Source organism: Aythya fuligula, chromosome 2, assembly GCF_009819795.1.
Source record: "Aythya fuligula isolate bAytFul2 chromosome 2, bAytFul2.pri, whole genome shotgun sequence".
NCBI lineage: Eukaryota > Metazoa > Chordata > Aves > Anseriformes > Anatidae > Aythya > Aythya fuligula.
The window spans coordinates 42869526-42893178 of record NC_045560.1 but is presented as its reverse complement, the minus strand read 5'-3'; the positions used below and the strand labels follow the sequence as shown (position 1 = coordinate 42893178).

At 38.5% G+C, this 23653-nt stretch overlaps 1 protein-coding gene across 9 annotated transcripts in view; it reads right to left on the bottom strand.

The window, feature by feature from the left end:
* Window positions 1-1941: 1941 nt before the first annotated feature.
* Window positions 1942-23653, bottom strand: part of RBMS3 (RNA binding motif single stranded interacting protein 3) — a 694738-nt gene continuing 673026 nt past the window's right edge. For 6 of the 9 annotated variants that reach the window (XM_032183106.1, XM_032183102.1, XM_032183101.1 and 3 more), the window contains 3 exons: window positions 8856-8936; window positions 6223-6350; window positions 1942-2374 (listed from right to left, as the gene is read on the bottom strand). In XM_032183106.1, coding sequence (XP_032038997.1) covers window positions 2368-2374; window positions 6223-6350; window positions 8856-8936 — 216 coding nt within the window. In that variant the 3' untranslated portion in view covers window positions 1942-2367. Of the gene's footprint in view, window positions 2375-6218; window positions 6351-8855; window positions 8937-23653 lie in introns of those variants that run through there. The other 3 variants (XM_032183104.1, XM_032183108.1, XM_032183110.1) reach the window with 1 other exon arrangement.

Below are 23653 nucleotides of genomic sequence, written 5' to 3'. Positions count from 1 at the left end.
TGAAAATCAGGCCCTCTTCCTATGGTGAAGAACCACGTGAACTCCCATTCCTCTCTTTTATATGTTGCATATCTAGCAGCCATTTACTTGGGAAACCCCCTCCCACCCCACTCTACATTAAAATATATGATCTTGTTTTATCAATTTAAAAAAATAATTGTGTACTTTTTCCCCCTAAAAGTCAGGTTAGGGAAACAGAGATCTCTTTTTAGATTTGGGTGGCTGAATCAGATTGATCCAATATAAATCTTTGAATTTAATTATTTTTAATGGATACCCTGTCTCTATTGCACCACAATAAATGTGATGAAGCTTCCCCTCTCTTCTGAATGGAGGAAAGTTTAAAAATGTTTGGTTTAAATTTACATATAGAAATATGTTTATGTATGTATATATTTAAATGCTGCTTCTCTTCTGCCTCCTTAAGGAAAAAAAAAAAATCATCTTTTGACTTGCTTTTCACCTTTTTTGGTTGCTTGGAAAAATCAAGGGCCGTAATCAAGATTTCTCTGTGGAAAATAACTGTCATTCCTGAAACAGGTTTCAGTGGATTCAATTTAGTTGGTGTCTTTTCTGCCTAATCATACTAATTAGTGATTGTCAGCCAACATATTAAGACAACGGAAATCATAGCAGAGAAGAATAATTTTTAACTTCCTGCCTGCATGACAATGCTAGCGTAAGTCATTTTCAACATTTCTGCTTGTATGGGAGAGCTAAAATGAGAACAAAGATCGAGTTTGCTTTCTGTCGCATCTAACTGGCAATTCGAATGCATCACCAAAAAACGCAGAATTAAGGTGGCTATGCATGCTGGACGATGACAAAGACTGAGGTGAAGAAATGAGTCTGTGGTATGTTGGAATCGAGAAGGAAGACTGTTGTTTCAGAAGAAATACCAAGGATCAGGCAATTCAACAGAAAAACTCATCAAAATTAAGCCCACCTGGACAGATTAGTTGGTGACCCGCTCCCCTGCTTTGTGATGTTCTCCAAAGCACACCATCAATAAGCTTCTCATACCAACTATTCTGAAATTTCCACTATAAACATATGCAGTATGTAAAACACCAGTGGAAGATAGTTTAAACAAACAAGAAAGTAAGAACTGGTCCGGCCATGTAGGTCAAATAAAGATAAAAAAAGAAAAAAACCTCTATCTTCTGGACTGCGTTAGGGTGTCACTTCATCTTTGGTATAAAATAGGCCATCCATAGGCTGCATTTGTTCACAACTAGGAAAGACTACAGAAATTGTCAACAATTTCTTCTATCTATTGCTTTTTTTGCACTTTTTTGACCATAAGCTCCTATCTACTTAAGTTTTTTTAATGCTCTTAAGCTAGGTTTTTGCAATGTGACAAGCAAAGCAGACTAAAAACTTCTTAAAGCTCATAAAAAAGACTGCAGATAAAAAGCACTAATGCTTTTGCTAGCGATCACGCTTTGTAAATAAAAAAATCTGCATTCTGCAAGAAAAAAACCCTGCATTCTCTACAATGCAGCAAGTTTTTTTCTCAATTCAATAACTTTACTGTAAAATGCTTTAGCCTTCTAGAATTTTTTTCTGTCAACACTTAAGACAAAGTTCATAAAAGTCCCAGCATTTTTCCAATCCTTTCAGTTGCCACAGTTCCTTTATCATCAACTTTTCTTCAAAAGAAGAAAATCATTTTCTTTTAAACTGTACAGTTTATTTTTGTTCACCCCAAAAACTCAGTCTATTAAACTTCTGCACCAGCACCGGTGTGAGCAGTTTCAATTCATTCTCGGGTTTTCTAACAAGACGTTGACAGCTTGCCTTGAGAGCCTTTGACGTCCTTAAAATTAAGGCAATTAAGATTCAAGATAAACCTTACCTAAACATTTCTTTAAAACAAACAATTGAACAACAACAAAAAAAGAAAACAACAAAAAAAGAACAAAAAAAAAAAACCACTCTAAATTTAAAACAAGAAGAAAAATAAAATGAGAGAAAAAGAGTAGCTTAATTTTTGAGGAAGACAATTGGTTTTCATCTCAACTTGCTCCCTCTTGACATCATCAGTTTTTTCTGTTAAAAAAGAAAATCTAGCTACACCTCCAGGTAAATTCTGAATTCGAATGTTCGTCCAGATGAAATGTCAACCCAGCATTTCTCCTCTGGGTTTTTTCTTTAGTTAAGAAAAAAAAATAGCAAAAATAAAATTGTCAGACTACATGACGGAACCATTTGCACAGCACATAAAAACACTGTTTTGTTTTCGTTGGGAAAGGTAGAAAAAAAAAGCATTCATTTGACGCCTGTGCAAACTGGAAGCCAACTTCTTGTTCAGTGAAGTTTCTCCATTCAAGGCAAAGATTTCAGACCGACATTCTTCAGTCCTGTTTATTGTCTGTAAAAACAATTGAATTAAAGTGGTCATTAAGTCAAAACAACTTTGAAATAGGCTCCTCTCCTTTTTTTCTACCCAATTCCCTTTAAAAGTTATCCAAGCTAAACTAACTTTGCAGCTGTTTAAATATGATACCACCACCAAGCTGAAAATAGTCAGGCAGAAATAGGGAACTCCTGCTTTGGGGACGTTAACACATCCTAAGCAGATGACTTTACTTTTGTTAATGCAATGCTTAATGGGCAGTCCAACTACAATGAAATCAGATGAATACATGGCTTAGCACTGTGTAAATATTTCAAGAGTAATACAATAAGAGAGAGAATATTTTCATAGTATTAACTGGCACTATTTATTTTGGATACTAATGATAAAACAAGGGATAAAATTACAATAAAAGGATACATCCAATTTACTAATAAGAACACATTTTCTGATGGCAAGAACAGTTACACTGTGGAACAGTCTGCTTAATGAGCCAACTATTTCTAACTTAGAAACTTTTGAGATAATATTAGAAAAATATCTTTTTTTTTTTTTTTTCAACATATAGTTTGAAGTCTTGCTAAAATTAGCACGGAGAACAAGCTAAACTACCATTTTATTTTTTTCTTAAGAAGATAACACTCACTCTGTGTTTTTGAGGTTTCACAAAATTTTAAGATACGTCTAATAAAACTTATCTTGGCAAGATGATACGAGATCCTGGGGGGAGATGTAGATCCTACTTACAAACACTAGTAAATATATCAGTAAACTATCAGTAAGAGTTATTGCTTCTCCTACAGTCCTCAAACCTTGCATGGAAAAAATCCTTTTACAACTTAAGTTCAACTCAAGAGAAGCTAGCACCTTTCCTTTCTAAGCATTAAAGCATTTGCCTTGCTTAGTTTTAAATTAATTTTATTATTATGAGTTAATATTTGCCACATAACTATTTCTCCAGTATGGTAAACATAAAATGAACTTTGATTTTAAATATTAAATTTGCCAAATAATTTTTTTCCATTGCACAAAGCCTTGAAATTAATATTTTGAATGTAACAACAGATGTATGTGGAAAATAAGAATTAACTATTTACTTAGGATTTCTAAAGCAGTTCTCTATGCATAACTTCCAGTAGGAGTACTCAATTTGGACTGCTCAGTGCCTAAGATTTTACTGCCTCTCTGAGTAGAGTGCGCATTAAAGGGCCACAGCACACATTCTCTAACAACCTGGCATTGAGGTTGCCCAGAAAAGGCTTCAGAAAAACGGAACTCTTCCCACACTTAAAATCAGAGTACTTTGTTCAATAGGCAGAATTTTGTGTAGGGGTAAGAGAGTACAATTTCCAGGGGGAAGGATTGCCATTTAAAACCACTTCATAGATTTCACGCTTTTATGTGGAAAATTAAAGATTTATGAGGAGAAGAAAAGAGGCATTGCAGGTCTAAAATAATTAAGGTGATTTCCTCATAGAGTTGAGCTGTCTGCTCAGAAACAGAAGGCAGCTTCTCCTATATTGCTCCACTTCTAGAAGTCAGGTTTTTGACATGAAGTCATCATTTCTGAACAGCCCTGTGTGGGATGCTCAAATAGAGCAGCCAGCATATTAAATGAAAGAATGTGTATGCTGATGAAAACAAAGGGGAACTTAATTTTTAAATCTTACGGTTTATTTTTTCACAAAGAGAGAACAAGATCATTGTAACACCCTGAGTACCTTTCCCCTCCTTCATTGCCTGCAGTTTCATGATTGTTGTAAAGAAATTATAAATAATGAAATACACTGTTAGAACTTTTCTCCTGACTGATCAGTTCCTATGCAACTATTTTTTAGTGTCTGCCTTTTCCTTTACCTATATTTGACAAAATCTTTATGCAGTCATGTTACTTACTTCCTCTCTATTGCTTTGAAAACAGATGTATATTGGGCATGGTACTTCTTATTAATAAATGTGCCCTTCGAAGAGTGGATTAAAAACACTATATCTTAATTGCTAGCTAACTTCACTTAATATTATGTTAAAGGTTACTGAAATATTCTGGTAGGAATTGTTTTAAGACAGAGATTGCATACATATTTGTTTCTCTCTACAGCTTCCCACACTTTAGATTTATGCCCACAACTAGCAGACACAAATAGAGGGCACTTTTCATGGAAAAAAAAAAAAAAATCATAGTAAAAAATATGTGGTGGATCTCTCTGTGTGATTTAAAAGGAAAGAATTTCCTCTGAATATAAATGCCAGTGCCATTAAAACCATAGCCATCACTGCAACAAGGCAGGAAAGATGAAGGATCTCATTCTCAGAGAAGGTGGGAATTCACCACATGAGAAAGAACACAGAACTCACTTCAATAAAGAATCATAGTGTAGTTTCCTTCTCTGTGGGAAAAATCCCAGAAGCAGCTGCTTACAGCTACCTTATGAACATATCTAAACTTAAGTTCTTTTGCTTGGAGACTTAATTAAAAGCGAACTGGAACATGGGAATGATCAAATCCAAGTACCTTCAGAACACAGTCATCGAAGCCAGTGAACAGGATGGCATTGTCATGTGTATTTCTCTCTTGGCCAACTATATTCTTTAAGTACTTTGCCATTACAGGTACTAGAGAGGTTGATGGCTAGGAGGGGTACACATGCATAGATTGTGTCTCCAAAATTAAGTACTGGATGGATCAACAAAATGCATGTGATCAACTGCTTTGTATTTACATCTGAACAAATATGGGAGTGACATATGAAAAAGCCAGGTATTACAAAATACGGCAGTCAAAAAGGGCCATTGTGTGATCTGACGCCATTGTTTGTTCATGTGTTAGACAAAAAAAAGCATCTTCCACTTTCTGAGGTTGCAAATGAAGTAAAGCAACTGACAGATTGGTATAATTCCTATCTTTTCTATACCAGCTCATATATTATGCCTCTTGCACCATAAGTACTATGTTACGATGCATTAGCTGATATACCAAACATTTTTCTTATCTGATGATTTGTCTGCTTCCTTCCACAAGATAAAAACTGCATAATTGTTTTTACAGTGATGCTGATTTTCAATGTACATGTATTAATAAATGACTGTGTTTGGGGTACGGCAAAATTCTTAGAATTGGTCCAAATTCCTAGAACCTGTCTGTGGATCAGTACCTGTGACTAAGTCCCTGACTTGTCTTCAAGAGGACTGATTCTGTAATATCTCAAAGGGAAGGAGTGTAAGAGAAATTCAGAAAATGATGGGATTCTAGGTCGAGCTATCATTGCATAGATCTCAAATTTTGCAAGGTATTCCACGGGAAGCAAATAAAGTGAGCAGAGGATGAGAGAAAGACAACGTAGTCTTTTCCTCATCACAGTCTTTTCCATTCTGTTTCTAGCTTCTGCCCACTTGGTATCTGCATGGCACCAGTTTAGCATGCTCACAAATACCCATTTGGGGCAATTTACACTGTGTAACTAGCTGGAGTTTCAGAAATGAAATTTTATGTTTGTACCATGCTGATTTTTGCCACTGCAAAATTTAAGTCTTGTTTATAACCTCTGATGCTAGATGGTGGTTTAGCCTGGTATGGTGACTGTTAATGCAGTTGTTGAGATCCTTCTAAGTCCAGAATAAGCAGAAGCCTGCTAGAGAGCATGGAACTCAATTTCAACTCAATTTTCAACTCAAAAAAAATAATACAATTTGCTTAGGTGAGACCATCAGGCAAAACCCCCTACTAATTACATTACTATATACACAATACTCATCTGAACTTAATGAAGCTATGCTGAATTTGTATTGCTGAAATGGGAAGGAGAATTTGGGCCACTATACAGAGGAGACAAAACCCTCAGTCTACAAAGTATATGCCTACTTACTTAGACTGTTGGTAAGAATATGCAGGTGCATGTTCACTGGATGTTTCCACTGTCATCTGTTGCTGTTGACCACTGGCTTCCTGTGATGATGATGCTACTGTCTGTGGAGAAGTATCAGCAACAACACCCTACGGAGTCAAATGAGAACATAAAAAACTTACTATTTTTAGTCACTTTACTGAATTACATAAAGGAACTCAGCACCAGCTCACATTCCTGTATTTCTCTACAAGTACTGTATGGTTGAGAGAGTTTGAGACAGGAGAACCACATGCTAACCCAACAAACTATATTAGTTTACAGAGATAATCCAGCAATGAGAATCTTCCTTAGTGTACTAACATCTCTAGTACTTTGTTCTCACAAGCTGCCGTGGCAAATACCTACACATTTGGGAAAGGTTTTCTGTCCATTCAAAGCCAAAGGCAAAACTTCTGACTTCAGTGGCGTCTTGATTTTACCTCTTGTCTTTTCTTTAACAAGTGCATGGCTCTTCTGACTTTCACTTGCCTACCCCAACTTCACAGTGAGTTCACTTTTATTTTGCTCATTTTACAGTGAGATAGAAACAAAGACTAGGCCCACCATTCTCTGCTTTATTACATGCCCATCAGAATTCTAGCTGCCTTAAGAAAAAAATGCACTCCAGTACACAGTGCACTTATGCATGTTTCATTTCAACAATAAATTTCACTTGCACTAAATATTTTTACCTGTTAAGTCAAAGCTCCAGTTTTATTTACAAATTTGTAAACAAAACAGTCAAACAAAAAGTTAAGTAGATATACAAAAGTTGATATATATGGATTTAACATTATATTCTATTTTTTAGCCTATTTGGACAGCCTGAATTTGACTACTTTTGCATGCTTTCAAGGTGAACTACATTTTCTTTCCTTTACTCTCATGTTTGGTGTTTTGGCCACACTAATAACACTAGCAGGTCTCTCCAGGGAACATGCATTATTACCATATTGCACACAACAGAGCCAGAAGAGGGAGCACAAAGCACTTGCTTTGTTTTCATTTGAGTCCTATGTAAACAAAAGGTAGTTTATTTTATATTATCTGTGGAAAAAAAAGTGTTTAATTTCTCATAAATTCTACATATCTGTTGCTTAACAGACTATCATTATTATATTTTTTTCTGTCTATTTCTTTGTCTTTATGCTTCTACTATTGTCCATCTCATCTTGAGAATGTAAGCTCTCTGGGGCAGAGAACATATTTTTTGGTCTCTGCTTGTGGGGAGCATCCAGCATAGCAGGGTCCTGATTCATGATGCTACTACATGAATACAGATAAACAGTAATAATATTCATCACTGGATCAGAGCAAAACAGGCTATGTATTCAGATAATATTTACTTACTACATCATAGGACTTTATCAGGCATGAATATACCAGTGGGTGATGGTGAGGAGGGCTCAGGAAAAATTAACTTAATTTCTCATTGGTACTGGCCAGCACTGCTGCATGAGCCACTCTCATCTCCATCCCACGGTTTCCTTTTGATTTATCTGTCCAGCTTATTACCTAAGAATGGCAATTAAAAAGAGGTACTCATAGCCCACTGGTAAGTAAACAAGGCCTACGGCAGAATTATCCTCTAGCAAAAAAAGACTAAAAATATGATCAGCACAGTATGACAAAACAGTAGCAGCCTTTTCTTTGGGCCCTCATTTAGAAATTTCAGAGAACTGAGAGAAACCAGGGTGAGTACTTGACTGCTGGTGGGGCCATGCCAACAGTACAACTAACACAGCATCCTCAAAGCACAAAGCAGCAATAGCAGCAACTCCAAAGTCCACACAGCTGAAGACAGAAGTATGGAGACCCTGGCACCCCTCACATTACCCCAGTGTAGGGGAGAAGTTATTGCTAAAAGGGGATAGCACCAAAGAGAAGCACACACTGAAGGGGATGCCAAGGCTCCCTCCTCTCGCTGTGCTTGGTGGCCCTTATAATGCTGCACAGAAGTGGAGGCCGAGCTGATGCTCTCCCAGCAGCTTGTGGTCTACAGGGTTGAGTAAATACTTACTCATTAGACTGTCATCAGCATGACTCAGCCCCAAGGAGGGAGGGAGCGAATCCTTCCTCAAGGATGAAAAAGCACTCAGTCAGTGCAGCATCCTCCATGTCTGTATATACAAGAGGAAGGTTTCCATTGCTCAATCACTTTTTCTGGTGGCTAAATGTTTCAGCAATTACCTATACTTGCTAAGGACCGCATCAAACCCTCTTGCAATCTTCTCTTCTTGGAATCTCTTTTGGGTTCGTGGTCTGCCTGCTGGGTTTGTTTTCCTGTCTCTTCCCATCTCCCTCCCAAGTACATGGGGAAAAAATAGTAATAATCACTGATATTTCATTCCATATCTTGCTGTACAGCAAAACAAATGCAAAACAAGAGCCCTTGCAAATAATCAGTCAATCAATAAATAAATATAAAGGGGAGGAAAAAGAAACAAAAGAAAAAGAGAAGGAATGTGCAGTCTTAATTTTAATATGTGGAAGATGTACCATTCCATAAAGTGATTTTAGGCCCCTCTCAAAAAACAGGTGCAATGAGGCATAATAGGTAGAAGACTTCTGTTACCCCTTTACTCTGCTTTCCTGGATGGAGATAAACTTACTTCAATAGGGACAGCTGTTGGAGGCACAGGAGTGTACTGGGGAATGTAGGTCCCTTGCATAGGTGCAGCAGCAGTCATGTACTAGAACAAATTGAAGGCAAATTAACGTTAGAAAACCACAATCAAGCTGAAAAAAAAAAAAAAAAAGAAAAAAAAAACACAACATATTAGAAGCATGACGCTCTTTCAATTTTCTGTAAAGAGTTTGTTGGTTAATGTATAGTCTATTATTTCTTTTAATTAAGGATTTTAGTGAATGGTAGGAATTACCTTCTAGCTATTAAAAATCAGTCTCGAACTTCAACGTCAGGTCACGTTTGAATACAGGTGATAGTAAACATATTGCTGATAGATTCAGATTGTATTTTATTTTTTCACATGCTTTTTGAAACGGAGAGACTCCTATTTGTACTTATAAATAAAACAGTAAAGAGACATGGTAACAGCCCATATATATATATGTAGTGTTTACAGATACAGAAACAATCTAAACAGTATTTTGGAATCTTATTTATCTTATCTTAATGACACCTACAAAACATGAAGCACAAAATTTGACAGTTTTATTCCTGTCTATATTTAACCATATCATTAAGAACATTTCAGTTTACAGGGAGTGGAGGGGTGATCCAAGCCAGGAAAAATAAAGGAAGAGGAAGACATGTCTGGGAGCCTTTTGTACATAGAAGCCTTAACTGAATTCTTAAGAATCATTTTTAATATCCATGGATCTTTTCTATGCATTTTGAAGCTTCTCCCAATTATTATTACAGAAACACTTGCTATTAGCTTTTCCAAAATACTTTGTCTCCCAAGTACTACAAGATAGTCTTTTTTTTTTTTTTTTTTTAATTTATGAGCATATGTGAATTTTGCCATCGGTATGGCACTAATCTCTTTATATACAGCAATTCTTTAAAAGCTCTTGAACTGAATGCAACAGATTTTTCAAGGCTTCAAATAAAGTATCAATATTAAGATGTCAGATCCGGATGTACTTTTCTTTCTACAATCCAGTCCTAACTGCATGTCTTCACTGACAAGAATCTCAGAATGTGCCCAATCCCACAACTGACTGTATGACACTTCCACTACATGTTATCTTCAAAGACACACTGAAGATCTGAATCAGCCCAGAATGTATTTGATGAATTTTAAAATGCGTTAAATATAGATTTGCTTCCTGGCAGAGCTAGGAAGTGCTTGCAAGATTTATTCTGCTGTTTATAGTAAAATTTACATTTAAAGCACTCTCTCACCTCAGTTCTAAACTAACTGGATGGTTTGATATGCCTGTCACAAACATGCGTTACAAAATTGCAGAGTGGGGTACAGACTGGAGAAAGGCCTGAGGGAATGAGAACGTCATATTTGAGAATCCAAGAGCTAAATCCTGGAGTAAGAATCATTTACTTTTCATTCAAGTAATGAAAAAGTAAAGTAAAAGAAAAAAAAAAAAGTTATTTCAATGAAATTGTTTTCTATAGAACAAATAATCAATGAGAAACATAGGTGACAGAAGATACACTTGTAACAGGAGCAGAACGTTGTGTTGAAAATCATTACAATATTTGTGAATACAAATTCACAGCATTTTCCTTCTCTTGACACAAAGAGAGACAGGAGCATCTCCCGTGTATGTGTGCCTGTAACAGGACATGATTTTCTGCAGCTCCTTTCTCTTCTTCTTCAGAAATAGAACTGAATTCAGTACTTTTTTTATGAATGCTAACCCACCAAAGACATTAGGCCAACTATCCCTATTGTACTCAGTACAGTTGGACTATTCTCCTGCCTTAAGGATTAGGAACTAATAAGAATGCTACAGCGGGGTGTTCCAGAGCAGCTTCCGCTCCATTCATTCTGCTTTGTAGTGTTGCCATCACATGCATGTATGTTGGGGTGACATCCGCTGCGTGGCATTGTTCTAAACACGTCAATATTTAACCTGAAGCTCTCACTCTTTCAGTTTTGCAATGACCCATAGGGGCTTTAAATACCTACCCAGGCTAGTTTCACTCAAATGTATAAATATTTTAATTACCAGTGTTAATTTAAAACTAAAGTGGCCTTATTTAGCTTAGACTTCCTCAGAATTCTTCCCTGAACCCAGAAGATCACTGCTGAGACTCATAAGGTGCAGTTGTCTTCCATTCTCTTATTCTCTTACCTTACACACAAACACATATGAGCTCTAATACAAAGACATAAAATTATTCAACTGCCTTTTAATTTAGACCACTCTATTTTTTGCAAAACCTTTTGGCATTGAGTTCTGTAGCACAACTGAAACTGTCTGGGAATCCCTTGGTGTTTTTGCTGGCAAGCACTGCTCTTGGTGGTAGTGCAAGAGCATGGATTGCCCCAATTGTGCCAGACTCCATGAAGAACTCCAAAAATGTGACTTCTTCCCTGTATATAACGTATTCTGCTCATATAAATGCCCACTGTAATGGTGGTTCAACCTTTTGGTTAAATTGCTTGGGGCCCTAAAACAATGTTAAAAACAGTTAAAAAAATAATCTGAGCAAAATTAGTTGCAACAATGGCATAAATGAAATAATTCTACCCAGCTGGGGAGCTAAGCTCCACCACAACTGCTCTCTCACTCCCCATCCTTGATGGGAAAGGGGGGAGAAAATACAATGAAAAGGGCTCAAGGGTTGAGATAAACACAGGGAAATCACTCAACAATTATTGTTACGGGCAAAACAGACTCTGCATAGGGAGATTAATAGAATCTATTACCTATTACTAACAAGCCAGAGCAGTGGAAAACAAACAAACAAACAAAAACAAACTAAAGACACCTTCCCCCCATCCACCCTCCTCCACCTCCTCCCCCCAAGCGGCACAGGGGAAGGAGGGCTGCAGTCAGTCCCTAACACTTTGTCTCTGCTGCTCCTTTTGTCAGTCTCTTCCCCTGCTCCATGTGGGGACCTAAGGGATGTTGCCCTTGCCGAACTGATCCTGTGAGGGCTTCCCACAGGCAGCAGCTCTTCAAGAACTGCTCCCACAAGGCTCCATATCACAGGGTCCATCCCCCAGGAGCAAACTGCTCCAGCACGGGTCCCCCACAGGCAGCAGCTCCCCCCAGACCCCAGCTCCTGTGTGGGCTCCTCTCCACGGGCTACAGCTCTGGCCCGGGGCCTGCTCCTACGGGGGCTCTCCATGGGCCACAGCCTCCTCCAGGCCACATCCACCTGCTCAGGACCACACATGATGAAGATTCTCCTTGATGGGCATCCCTTAATTATGGGTCTCTGTTGTGATGGGGCTCCATGGTGAGCACAGGTCCTGTACTCATGCATATAATCTGCATATAGCTTCCCACCTATCTCAAGAAATTAATGTAACTTGTAAGTAGGCAAATGGAAAAAATAGACTTCTTCATCATAACATTACTGAGATTTATCTTCTCCATAAACCACACACGAGTTCTTTGTCCCTATATACATCTGAAAGGGAGGCAGCACATCTCACGTGATTGGCTTAAGAGCACCCAGTTAATTCCACTAAATATTAGTATTGTAAACACTGAAATAAGAGAATCTGAAAAATCCAACCCCATTCTTTCTTTGTCATACTCTTCCATCAGGATTAAAGATTATTGAGCTAGAAAGTGATCGGTCATTCAACAAAGTATTTAGAAAGCAGAAGAAAGCATTGTTCATTCTTCTTCAACTGTACAGGCTTTGTGGGTCTAAAAGTAGAAGCTGTTTATTTATGACAGTAAAATGAATAATGACTCTATGCACAGGTGACAGATCTGGAGGGTTTCCGGGAGCTTGTTTGGCACTCTGATACTTTAAAAGATGGTAATTTCTATATAGGGGGAAAAAGAAAAGAAAAAAAAAAGAGACATTGCTGATGGTACCCTGTTCTCTTAATTTATTTGTACTGTAGGATAAGGAATACTGGTTTAGAACTATAAAAAGGTAGATTTAGATGGATAATATGTAGAAATTCTTTACTATGTGAGCACTGAGGCACTGGGACAGGCTGCCCAGAGAAGCTGTGGATGCCCCATTCCTGGGAGCGTTCAAGGCCAGGCTGGATGAGGCTTTGGGCAACCTGGTCTGGTGGGAGGTGTCCCTGCCCATGGCAGTGGAGTTGAAATTGGATGATCTTTAAGGTCCCTTTCAATACAATCCAAACCATTATGTGATTCTGTGATTATATTAGTTTCTTCATGCAACACACAGAGTCCAGGTTCTCAGCACCGAAGATGCGCAGTATTATAATATAATGCACACTTCACAATGCCTGTCTGCTTAATTCAGGCTGCACTCATCAGAGCAGCAGTTTACCCTACATGCTACATTAGCAATTCTGTTCACACCTTGTTCTAATGGGACTTTTGTCTTTAACTTTTCGAAACTGCTTAAGCATGTGAAAAAATATATAAGGTGGAAAATGAGGGAGTAGCGATACACACACATCTGCTCTCCTTTTAGAGTCCCTGAATGACTACAAAGAGTTAATCAAAAGGAGGTAGGTAACAAATAAGGAGGGGTGAGGGACAAAATGAAACTGTGGAAAGGATCATGATTAATTCAGAGGGCAACATCAGTTCTTACAGATCTGCAAACAGTGGGGTATCGCAGCCTGGCTCCAGCAAGACTCCTTGAGCCTGCAGTAAACACTAAGCCCATAAAGGCAGCAGGCACTGAGAAGAAAAAAAAACAGGAGGAAAGCAGCTGCCTGCACAGCAAGGGAGCACATTGAGGGAGGACAATGTGTTTCTCCCATCACAGGTGGAGTTGAGTGACCTGGGAGTAAGGTGCAGACAACGTCCAGTTATTTATTTGCCCTAGTCAGCCTTTCTTGGGCACAAGTTAATGCAGAGTCAGGCAAGCGCCTAGCAGGTGAGATGCACTGCAGACACCTCTTATTCCGGTCATTAGGTGCTGAGCTTCAGCTGAGACAGTGCCTGAAAGACAGAGTGCCTCTTGCAAGACTCCATTTATACCACCAGCAGACTTTGACCACACACTATTTAAATTCTGAAGGTTATCATTAACAGAAACCATATGAAACTACCCTAAAGTACAATTCTATTTTTAAGCCTAGTTGCCTGTGAAATAACACAGCTGTGATTACAAGAAGGCCACTGGTTGTATGTTAATTCTCTTGGCCACTCTGAGCATTAGGAGATTTTACAGAGTGACAGCAGTTGATAACCTGATCAACAACGAATTTGTTTCTCGGTAGATAGAAAATCAGAATTTACAAAATGAGATATTAGCATTTAAGTTTACAGTAGATTCAGAAACTCTGAGCACTTAGGATTAGTAGGCTTATTAAGGATAAGGAAGAAGGAGCTTTTATAAAATTAGCGTGAAAACGCTGCTTTGTTTTGCTTTTATTTTTATAAAAATGTCTACCTGTTGCAAGAATCAAAGATTGCTTTCCCAATTTCATCGACCCACACGACCCCGAGAAGGCACAGAGCCTTTTCAGCCAAGGACAGAGCCAAACTGCAGAATCCCTGCACCAGCATATGCTGTTAAGCATTGTACCACATCAGCCTGCTGAAGGAAGATTAAATGGGTCTTCTTATGTGAGAAAATGCTAACCCATGTATCTTAAATGAGCAGAGATTCCAGAGTCTGGTCTTCAGTGACTTTGTGTGGTTCCATATCGCTGCATGAGCCACAGTACAGTGACAATGACTTAGCTTTTTAGGATTCTCAGAATTAATGCCAGGGTTTATTTGTGTGTATGTGTTGTGTTTTTTTTTTAAACCATCTGAGAAGTCTAGACACTGCATCACTAACAGAATTATGTGAAAACATTTGCATTGCTGGAAAACTGAAGGAAATGAGCCTGTTGGCTGGATTTATTTTTATCACCTCTTTTATTTTCTTATGAAGGAAACCTGCCCTTCCACTTTCAAATCTCTTTCCCTGCAAAGAAAAACTGCATCTCTCATTGACCCTTGTGAAGTGGTCATAACTTTAATGAAACATAGAATAAAACTGCACTTTTTTTTTGTCCTTGGTTCCACCTTCTCATTTGAAAATACCCTGTTCTCCACCAGAAAAGAACATTGTCTTGCTGTGTCCTCTTATCCCATAGTCCGGCATGGAGATGCAGGAACTCGGGAAGAGAAAAGGACCATCTAGTTCATCAGCACCACTGGTGGTTCAATGAAATACAATATCCAGCAGTCACGTTTTTACTTTAAACTTCAAATATCTTTTACTACCCAGAAGCATTCTCACCTTCCAGCTCAATCCTGTAATTATTCTATGGCTGTTATTAATCTTAGTTTTTCCCAATTAATGAACACAAGAATAAAAGCTATGGAGTTTTTGCATATATTACAATATTTTTGCTAATAATTATCTGCCTGGCCTAAAATCTAATGCTGTTTTACCACACAATTACCAAAGCCCTATCAGGTATAGCACTGTCATTCAACAGAATCCCATCACTGGGCCACTGCACTCATTGTTCAGGCAGAGAATAGAAACCTTTACAAGATTTAACCTTCCTTCCCTGCTGCTCAGTGATACAAATGTATTTCAAATGTATTTAGGAACACTGGCTATCACTTCCCTTTCAACCTTCCTAATGAGATGTTACCTAATTCTCCAGCAAGTTAAATGAAGGTAGAGGGAATAATAACTTCAAGAACTATATTTACTAACTAATCTCCTTTTCTCTTCAGGAGTTCTAAGTATCCTTCACAAATCCCTACCTTTGTGAATCAGAGTAATACAAAGGTATTGAAGAAACGGTGCAGAAGAACGAAACCCCCCACAGTTAACAGGTCTTTATTTCTGAATTCAGGTCTGCTACTAAAATAGAGTAATCAGGACTAATCAGATAAAGACTATTTAGAGTAAACAAATGTGAGAACAATCAGATCACTGCATACAGCTGTGCACTAGCATACAAAAGCCTGTGTTGGTAAAATCTGTAGTTAATGTAAACAGCAATCCAGGAGTGTCTACAGAAACAAATAAACCAAAAACTGGCACATTCATCTTAAGCAGGTTTTAGAGCCCGAAGTCTGGTATTACAAAGGAACCCAGTGAAAGTCTCAAATTGCTTTCTGGTATCTTACCAGTGTATGAAAAGGCAGAAAATGGAAGAAAACCCATTAGGCTGTGAAAATTAAGTTCCCATTTTGACTGTATCTTTCACTAAAGGCAAGTTTCTTTCAGGAACGCTTCTTTACAGCAAGTTTTTCACATTGTGTTTATCAGTCTATACATGGCTATGAAACTCAACCTCAGACTGCCAATGATCCTGGAAGTCAATGTCAGTGCACCTAGCCCCATGATATTTTCACTCTTGCCTTCCTTGTGACAAAACCTCTACTGTAGGCAGAGATCTAAGGAGGCTGTACAGAACTGTAGACTGACTCTCCATATGTGACAGCGCGTATGAATAGCTTCAAGATGTGAAAACTACTTTTTTTTGCATAATTCTTAGTATCTCATGGGTCTGATGGATACATTTGCAAGAGAGCAAGAATACTGCTATGATTAAAAAAGCAAAGACCAAGACTCTGGTGTTCAGAGTTTCAGTTCTTGATTCTTCAGTTCTTTTAGTTCTTATTCATTTCTCTATAAAAGGGGCATTTTTTATCTTTTTCTAATACACTCTATGAACTTGTTCTATCAATATACATTATGAGATCTCTGGGGCAAGTTTTTGAGCGTGGGTTAGTGCACAATTTATTAGACTGTCTTGACTGAAGCACCCTATATAAAACCAGGGTACAGTGACTGTATCTTAACAAACGAGTGTAATGTATCAGTCATGGCCAGCCAGCGTCAGTAATCACAGAGATTCTGTCACAGTTATATTTTTTTCAGATTCTGTATACTGAGAAATAAAGGTTTGATGCAGCAGAATTATATCAGTTTCTTCTAACATAAAAATTCCCCCTGCACCCTTTTGGTTGGAAACTCTTATGAATTTTCATCTGAATACAATTTCTTCAATTAATCCTTGATGAATGGCTGCTAGTAAGAAGCAGGAAGCCTGATCTGTACATTACATTTTCACAATAAGTAAATAAATAACTGTGTCAGTGGAACTCTCAACACATGAGCATGTTAAGCTATTATTAATAACAGGTCCATTTATATGAACAAATAATTGCTTTGTAGAGGTAAACGTGTCTTCCAGAGGCTATTACATCGTCATGAATTTGAAGAGTCTAAAAAGAAGCAGGCTAGTTGTCTGCAAACATCCATACAGTATGCATGAATCTTTTATTAAAACAACACGACAACCACTTAGGCTTGTTAAATAACAGTTGCTCATCAATCACATACACCTTCCATTTGCTCTTTCAGAAGAGACTTAAGAGTAGGCCAACTGTCCAAAAATGAAACAGATGGAAGCAAGGACAATTACAAGCTTAAAAATAATCAAAACAAACAAACAAAACCAGCACACCACATAAAGACACAAGAAGTCACCTGAATATTAGTAGTTCTAATTATCCTGGGAACAGGAGGAATTTCATCACCTCCTGCATGAAAAAGCAGTCACGCCTGACAGAAATATATTAGCAAAAATGTATTAGCAAAATATATTAGTTTGATGGCATTACAGCATCAAACTACACCTTGGACATTCTTAAAAGCAGCTAAAACATGTTACTGTTTTCTCTGTAGAAGATCCCTAGAATCCAAATATATATATATACGTATATATCTATATAAAGTAAAAGAAAAAAGAAACTATCTCAAAGCTTCATAACAAACAGCTGTCCACAAGCACGCTGTGTCTAGAGATGGGGAAGACCTTAGCAATTCAGTGATCACAAAATACCTTCCAGATATAGCCTGTGTTTCCTTTTGGGGCTAACAGTGGCAGTAGGGATACCTTAAAAGCTGGCCTTCCTGTATTTATGCTGGACATGCAAGGGTTAGGCAGGGGGAAATGCAATCCCTTTGGGAAATGCTGGGCCCTTAGCATGCAAGCAGAATCATCCTGCTGCCAGGTGTGTGTAGCTGAATGTCCTGCAAAACATGCACCTGGGGCTTCCAGGCTGCTAAACGTGGCATTGGGATGGTTGAACGTGGAGTCTGCAAGCCCCCAGAGCCCAGTTCTACCTTGTCTCAGGTGAAGCTCTGAAATATCTTTGTCTCCTCCTGCACACCTGGAAACCGGCAGTCCTCACGCAAGCTTTGAGCTTGTACCCTGCTTTTCTTGTAGGATAATCCCACAATGTCACGTGCCCAAAGCAACGTTTCTGGTGTTTTCCAACTTGTCGGTTGCATGGCTCCCAGGACTGATTGCTTCCTCAGTAAGCAAACCTGTAAGCCGACTCATTAGGAGATCTGGAAGCCTGCCCAAAGCATTGGACATGGTGGGGCTGCTCTGGAACACAAAATCCTGGGAGCGCTTTGCAGCTGCTGCCTGAAAGCTGACATGGAGCAAGGCAGCAACCAAGAGGGATGTTTATACCAGTTGGCAGCTGTCAGGATCTCACAGAGTATATTTTGTGTTGGAAACACCGTGAGCCATTGTTTCCAAAAATTAATTTTTTGTTTGGAATTTCTGGTTCATGGGAGAATCTTTCTGTTTTGGGTTTTTAAAAGATGATTCAGAACGAAAGCAAATTTCGTAAGATGAATTTCCCACAAACTGGAAATCATGAATGTTGCTCAGCTAGCTCCTCTTCTGTCTGTTACTTGTTCGTATGTGGTCAGGGCAGGAAAAAGAGAGTATTAACCTTTAATGCCCGATAGCAACTTCAATACATCTAAAGTACTATGTTTTAAAGTAATTCAGTACAAAACATTGTTTCTCATTAGCATACGAATAGGTCTGTTAAAATCTTTACATGCATTACATGATCGTTAGCTCTGCTTAGATGGCAGGGCTGTGAAAGGTGGCTATAGCATTTTTGTGAGGGCTTCTTTTTTCTCGCCCTCCGCAAAATCCTTAAATTATGTTGGGATAAAGGTCCCCTTAAAATTAATGTCAATGCCCTACAGATGGAGCGTGACTGAGTTAGAATATTGCAGAGCCTGTCCTTAAGCCGGTTAATCAGCTGTGGGAGGATCTCTGAAACATCAGAGCGCATCAGCTCCAGGGCTGCATAACCAAAGCAGAAACCTTGCCTTTTATCAGGGTGCTGGCTAAGGGGGCTGAACTATATGGCCATGTCATGAGCTTGTCTACAATTTAATGAGTCGCTTACGGTGTTGAACTCCTGAACTGATTTTGTGGTAAAAACACAGAAGCTCTCCCACTTTGTCATTGCTTCATCCAAGGGGAGGAGGGGAGAGAAAAATACTGAAAAGTAAAATAAAACAGAAAAAGAAAAAAATGGAAAATGAAAGAAGGGGAAAAAATGCCTGATACTTCAAAGAGCAGTCATCCTTCCTTGCCTTAACCTTTCTTTTTTTGTGGTCTAAGCAGTTTCCCCACTTAAATTCCCTAAAGATGTCCCTTTAGAATATCTCTCATTTTGAGTACTGCATGTCTTTCACACTATTTCCATGCACTATTTTCTTTACCTTGTACTGAGATACTTTATTTTGTTGGGAAAATGTGATCAGCACAGCTGATGAACCATAAGTGAAGCAATCAAGAATACTAGCTGAATGCTTCAGCTCTGATTCCCACTTTGTACAGGGGAGCAACTTAAGACCTAGGAAACCTGAGTTGTTTTTGTTTTTTAAGAAAAAGTGAGCACCCACTCAACGTAACACATTATCTAAAATACAGCTTTATGGGTGTTCTCAGTGCCCTTTTTTTCCCTCGAATCACATTAGCAATGCTTGAAGGGGCCAGTAAAACAGATGTGCTTCAGTGCTGGCAAAATTGTAGCATTCCAAGGCTGTTCTGTGAATTCCTTCAGTTCTGGCTTTCCAAAGGAGACTGTGTCAGCTCACATACATTCAAATTCGATGCAATTATCAATCTGTACAGACCTGTGCTTGAACACCTCCTTAGAGTTCTGGATAACATAAGCACAAATACTAGGGTATGAATTTACGTTTCCTTGGGCTAATAAAGTCCAGGCCAAGTGAAAAGCAATCCATTTCAGTGGAAAACAAACAAACAAACAAAAAAACCACCTCTTGTCCTCACTCTTGGTGTACTGATTGTAAACAGTTTCAGGCAGGGCTTAAAAAAAAAAAAAAAAGCAAAAAAAAAAAGCATAGTATTTAGTATTCTCAGGAAAATGGCAGGTAGACAAGTAAGCCATTATGGTTGTTCTTGTTCTTATTTCACAGAATGTGAAAAATTCAAAGCAAAGCAAAACATAACAAAATCTCCCCAACTTCCTCCCTCCCCCTCAAATTCTGATAAGAGATGGAATATGAGAAAGATAATCCATGGAGGGAATCAACATTGGGGAAGACATAAATACAAGTACAAACACCCATATTTCCTCTTTATGAATGCCCTTTATATGACAGAGCTGTCCAAACAGCACTTAAGGAGTAACAGCAAAATGCCTGACAGGCAGGTGTGATAAGTTATGGCTCAAAACGTTCGCTTGCCAGGCATAAAGGGTGACTTTTTTTTTTTAATTCTTCTGAAAATCCTTTAAGGTAAACTCACTCCATGTCCGCTGGCATGCAGCCATTTTTCTATAAGCTCATATTACAATGCTGTATTTCTAATGGATTGGGTATGGTGCTTTTCCATTTTGCTAATGAGAAAAGCTAAAGGCCATTACTTGTTCTGATTAAGATCCCAAGGGAAGAAATGTGATGTGTATATTACCAGGCCATACGTAAAGGAAGTATGTGGCATTTCTAATCAATCAGATGAACAGTAGACAGAAGAAGTCTTATCCTAGGATGGCAGAGGAAGAAGATATAGGGGGGAAAGAAACCATAGAAAGTGTCTTTAAAAGGTGACTTACAGGAATCAGTTATAATGATATTAGTATGATCAATGACTCCAGCTATGATCTGGGAAGGATGTAATTACCAAAATGAAAACTTTCAAATGGGAAGCCTGATCAAGGGCAGAGGTACTGTCATATTTCTCAGAGCGTTGTCAGCTCCCATCCAGGCAATGCATTACTGTGTCCCTCACGAGCGTGACAATGCTGCCTGGTTGAGCTGTGCTTCCATGGGGTGGCAGCAGACTGAGGGAGAAAGGGAGGTGTTCTCAGACCTTACACTCAGCTCAAAACCATGGTGAAGTCTTGGCCAAAGGGCAAATTCAAGATAAGGAAAGGCAAGGCTGGGAAAAGGGAAAATGGAAAAGAGAAAAGTCTCAGTCACAACTGGCTTTACAGATTTTTTTTTTTTTTAACCTAGGTGAAATACAAAGTTTAGAGACATTTTTCCATTCCTTTGTAAATGGCTGCATAGTTACAGCTTGAAAATGCTACACGATACATACTCCAAATGGCAAATGAAATGAATAGATGGGTGTTCTAAGAGAGGACAAGATCCTTCAAATGTGTCATAACACACAGTTAGAGCTCCAGACATTATTTGTAATAAATTAATTTCATTGAATATCATAAATCATTGCTCAATATTAAAACTGACAAAAAATTTAACATACTACATCCTCCCAAGTGGAATGTGATGTGACAGGTGAATGAAGTATTACTGTCAATGATGGGAAAACTATAACAAATGATAAGGACAACAGAGAGACGAGACGGTCTCTTGTACTCTCCCGAATTGCTATTAGGACACCTGGCTTTCCTCTATGCTTCTTCGCAGACACTTGGGAATGCTTCAAATAGATCCACCTGGCAACAGAAGAAAAGGTAGTAACACTACTTTAACAGAATAGTCACAAGCAACACCGGGACTGAGAATCTGAAAAACAACTCTCACCCTTCCTTGCATCAGGAGGCAATGCTGAGAGATTCCCTTAAATGTCATCAGTGATGAGGCACGGATGCTACACACAGTCATGGAAAAAAATAAGCATCACAGGTGAGAAAGCCCATCTACGGCTATCAAACCAAAATCCAACAACCTCTAGCATTTGTTAAAGGCATACATTTAAAACATTTGACGTGGGTCCTAACAGGAGTTATCAGTGAACTTTTCTGATCTCTCTGCTCCATCCATGTGGAAAGGAACAAGTGCTGCACAACTGCACCTCAGCCTGTACAGGCAAGCAAGCAGGATGGGTGAAAACAGCCTGCTTGCCCTTTTCTAAAAGCTACAGAGCATTTAGAGAATTGTTCTCCCCAAGAGGTCCTAGTAGTATCTATTTCTAGACTAGGTTGTCTTTTCAGGTTCTTTGATACACTACTGACTTTGGAACACGGCCTAACATCCATGACATCCCGGACATCTTCATTTTGCATCGCTTCTTGTGGATCTGCAAAACCTTCCCTTTCTGTTTTCCTTCTATTCAAATTAAAAAAAAAAAAAAAAAAAAGAGAGAGAGAAAAAAAAAAGATATGAAGTGATGAAGTGCTGTGCAAATATTTGCAATGGAGAAAGTCCTAACTGCATGGCAGATTTTCTGTTCCAATAATATGACAAAGATGACGAAGTGGCCATTTTTCTATCAAATAAATTTATACCAGCACCTTTAAAACCATAGGACTTTGCATGATTTACTTTACATAGAAGGATCACTGCTGACATATAAGGGTTACACTGAGTTCCCAAGCCTCACTTTAAAATATATATTAGCATTGTTAACATTTAGAAAGTGCAAAATTGGCTATTCATGAAGCTGTAGAAGGGCATTTGCAGATTCCTCTCACTTAGTGGCTGATTTCAGGGGCAATGAATTTAATCTCAGGATGGGGGTGGGTGGGTAGAGGGGATTCGGCGAGCCTGCCCAGTGGTAATAGCCCCCAATGGCCTTGAAGGAATTGTCACTGTGAACTGAAACAGCATCTGCTTAACTGTTATCCTAGCCTCAGGACTGGAACTTTTTGCTTGTTGTGACGGATCATGAGAAAGACTACACAGAGCGTGAAGATGAAAACAGAGCGAGATTAAAGCCATAAAATACAACCACCAAGACACAGCTGTCCATACTGTGACTGAACTCAAGGAAATAAAAATGTCAAAATATATTTGACATTCATGATGCATTTTGGCACGGGAGTTTAGAACATTCGGTTGACGGCAAATTTTTAGTTTATGATCTTTTCTATTATTATTATAGGGGATTTCCTGATACTGTCAGTTAACGAGTCAAATCTCAAATGAGATTATTTGGTAAGAATCAAATGAATTTCAATGCTAGGCACACTGAAGAGGTAGGAAGTAAAACCACAGCTAACCAAAATTGGTAGAATGTATACTTTTCTTAACGAGTAAAAGGGGCCAGTTAGTTCAGCTGCCATAACCAGAACAGCTTAGAGTAGTCCATCATGATGAGAATCTGGACTTTGCCTTGAATGCCCTGTCTGCATTAGCAATGCCACTGAGCCATCCAAGAGATGTTTGGCCAAAATCTGTACGCTATGTGTAGATGGGGTTAAAGTGATTCCATAGGAACTCCACAGCTACACGAGCTGAACTGGTTACAAAAGAAGTTCTTCAAACTAAAAGCCAGTGTTGCAATTTCTTCGTTTGCAAAAGGCCTAACCGTCTGCAAAAATCTCTGTGGAATAATTACAGGCCAGAGGCACTAATCCTTCACACTTCTGTGCCAGACTTGTAACTGCAATCATATATTACCACTCCTTGGAATACATGTCCAAGAATGTATGCAAAAACATAAAAATCCTAATATTAAAAATAAGCTCAAGACAATGTCATGATACCTAAGCCATATTCTTCTTTTTGGAAAACGTGAAAATGGAAGGCTGGTCATGACATTTGTATGAAAATTAATGACAAGAAAAGGTGGATTTATAAGCCTTG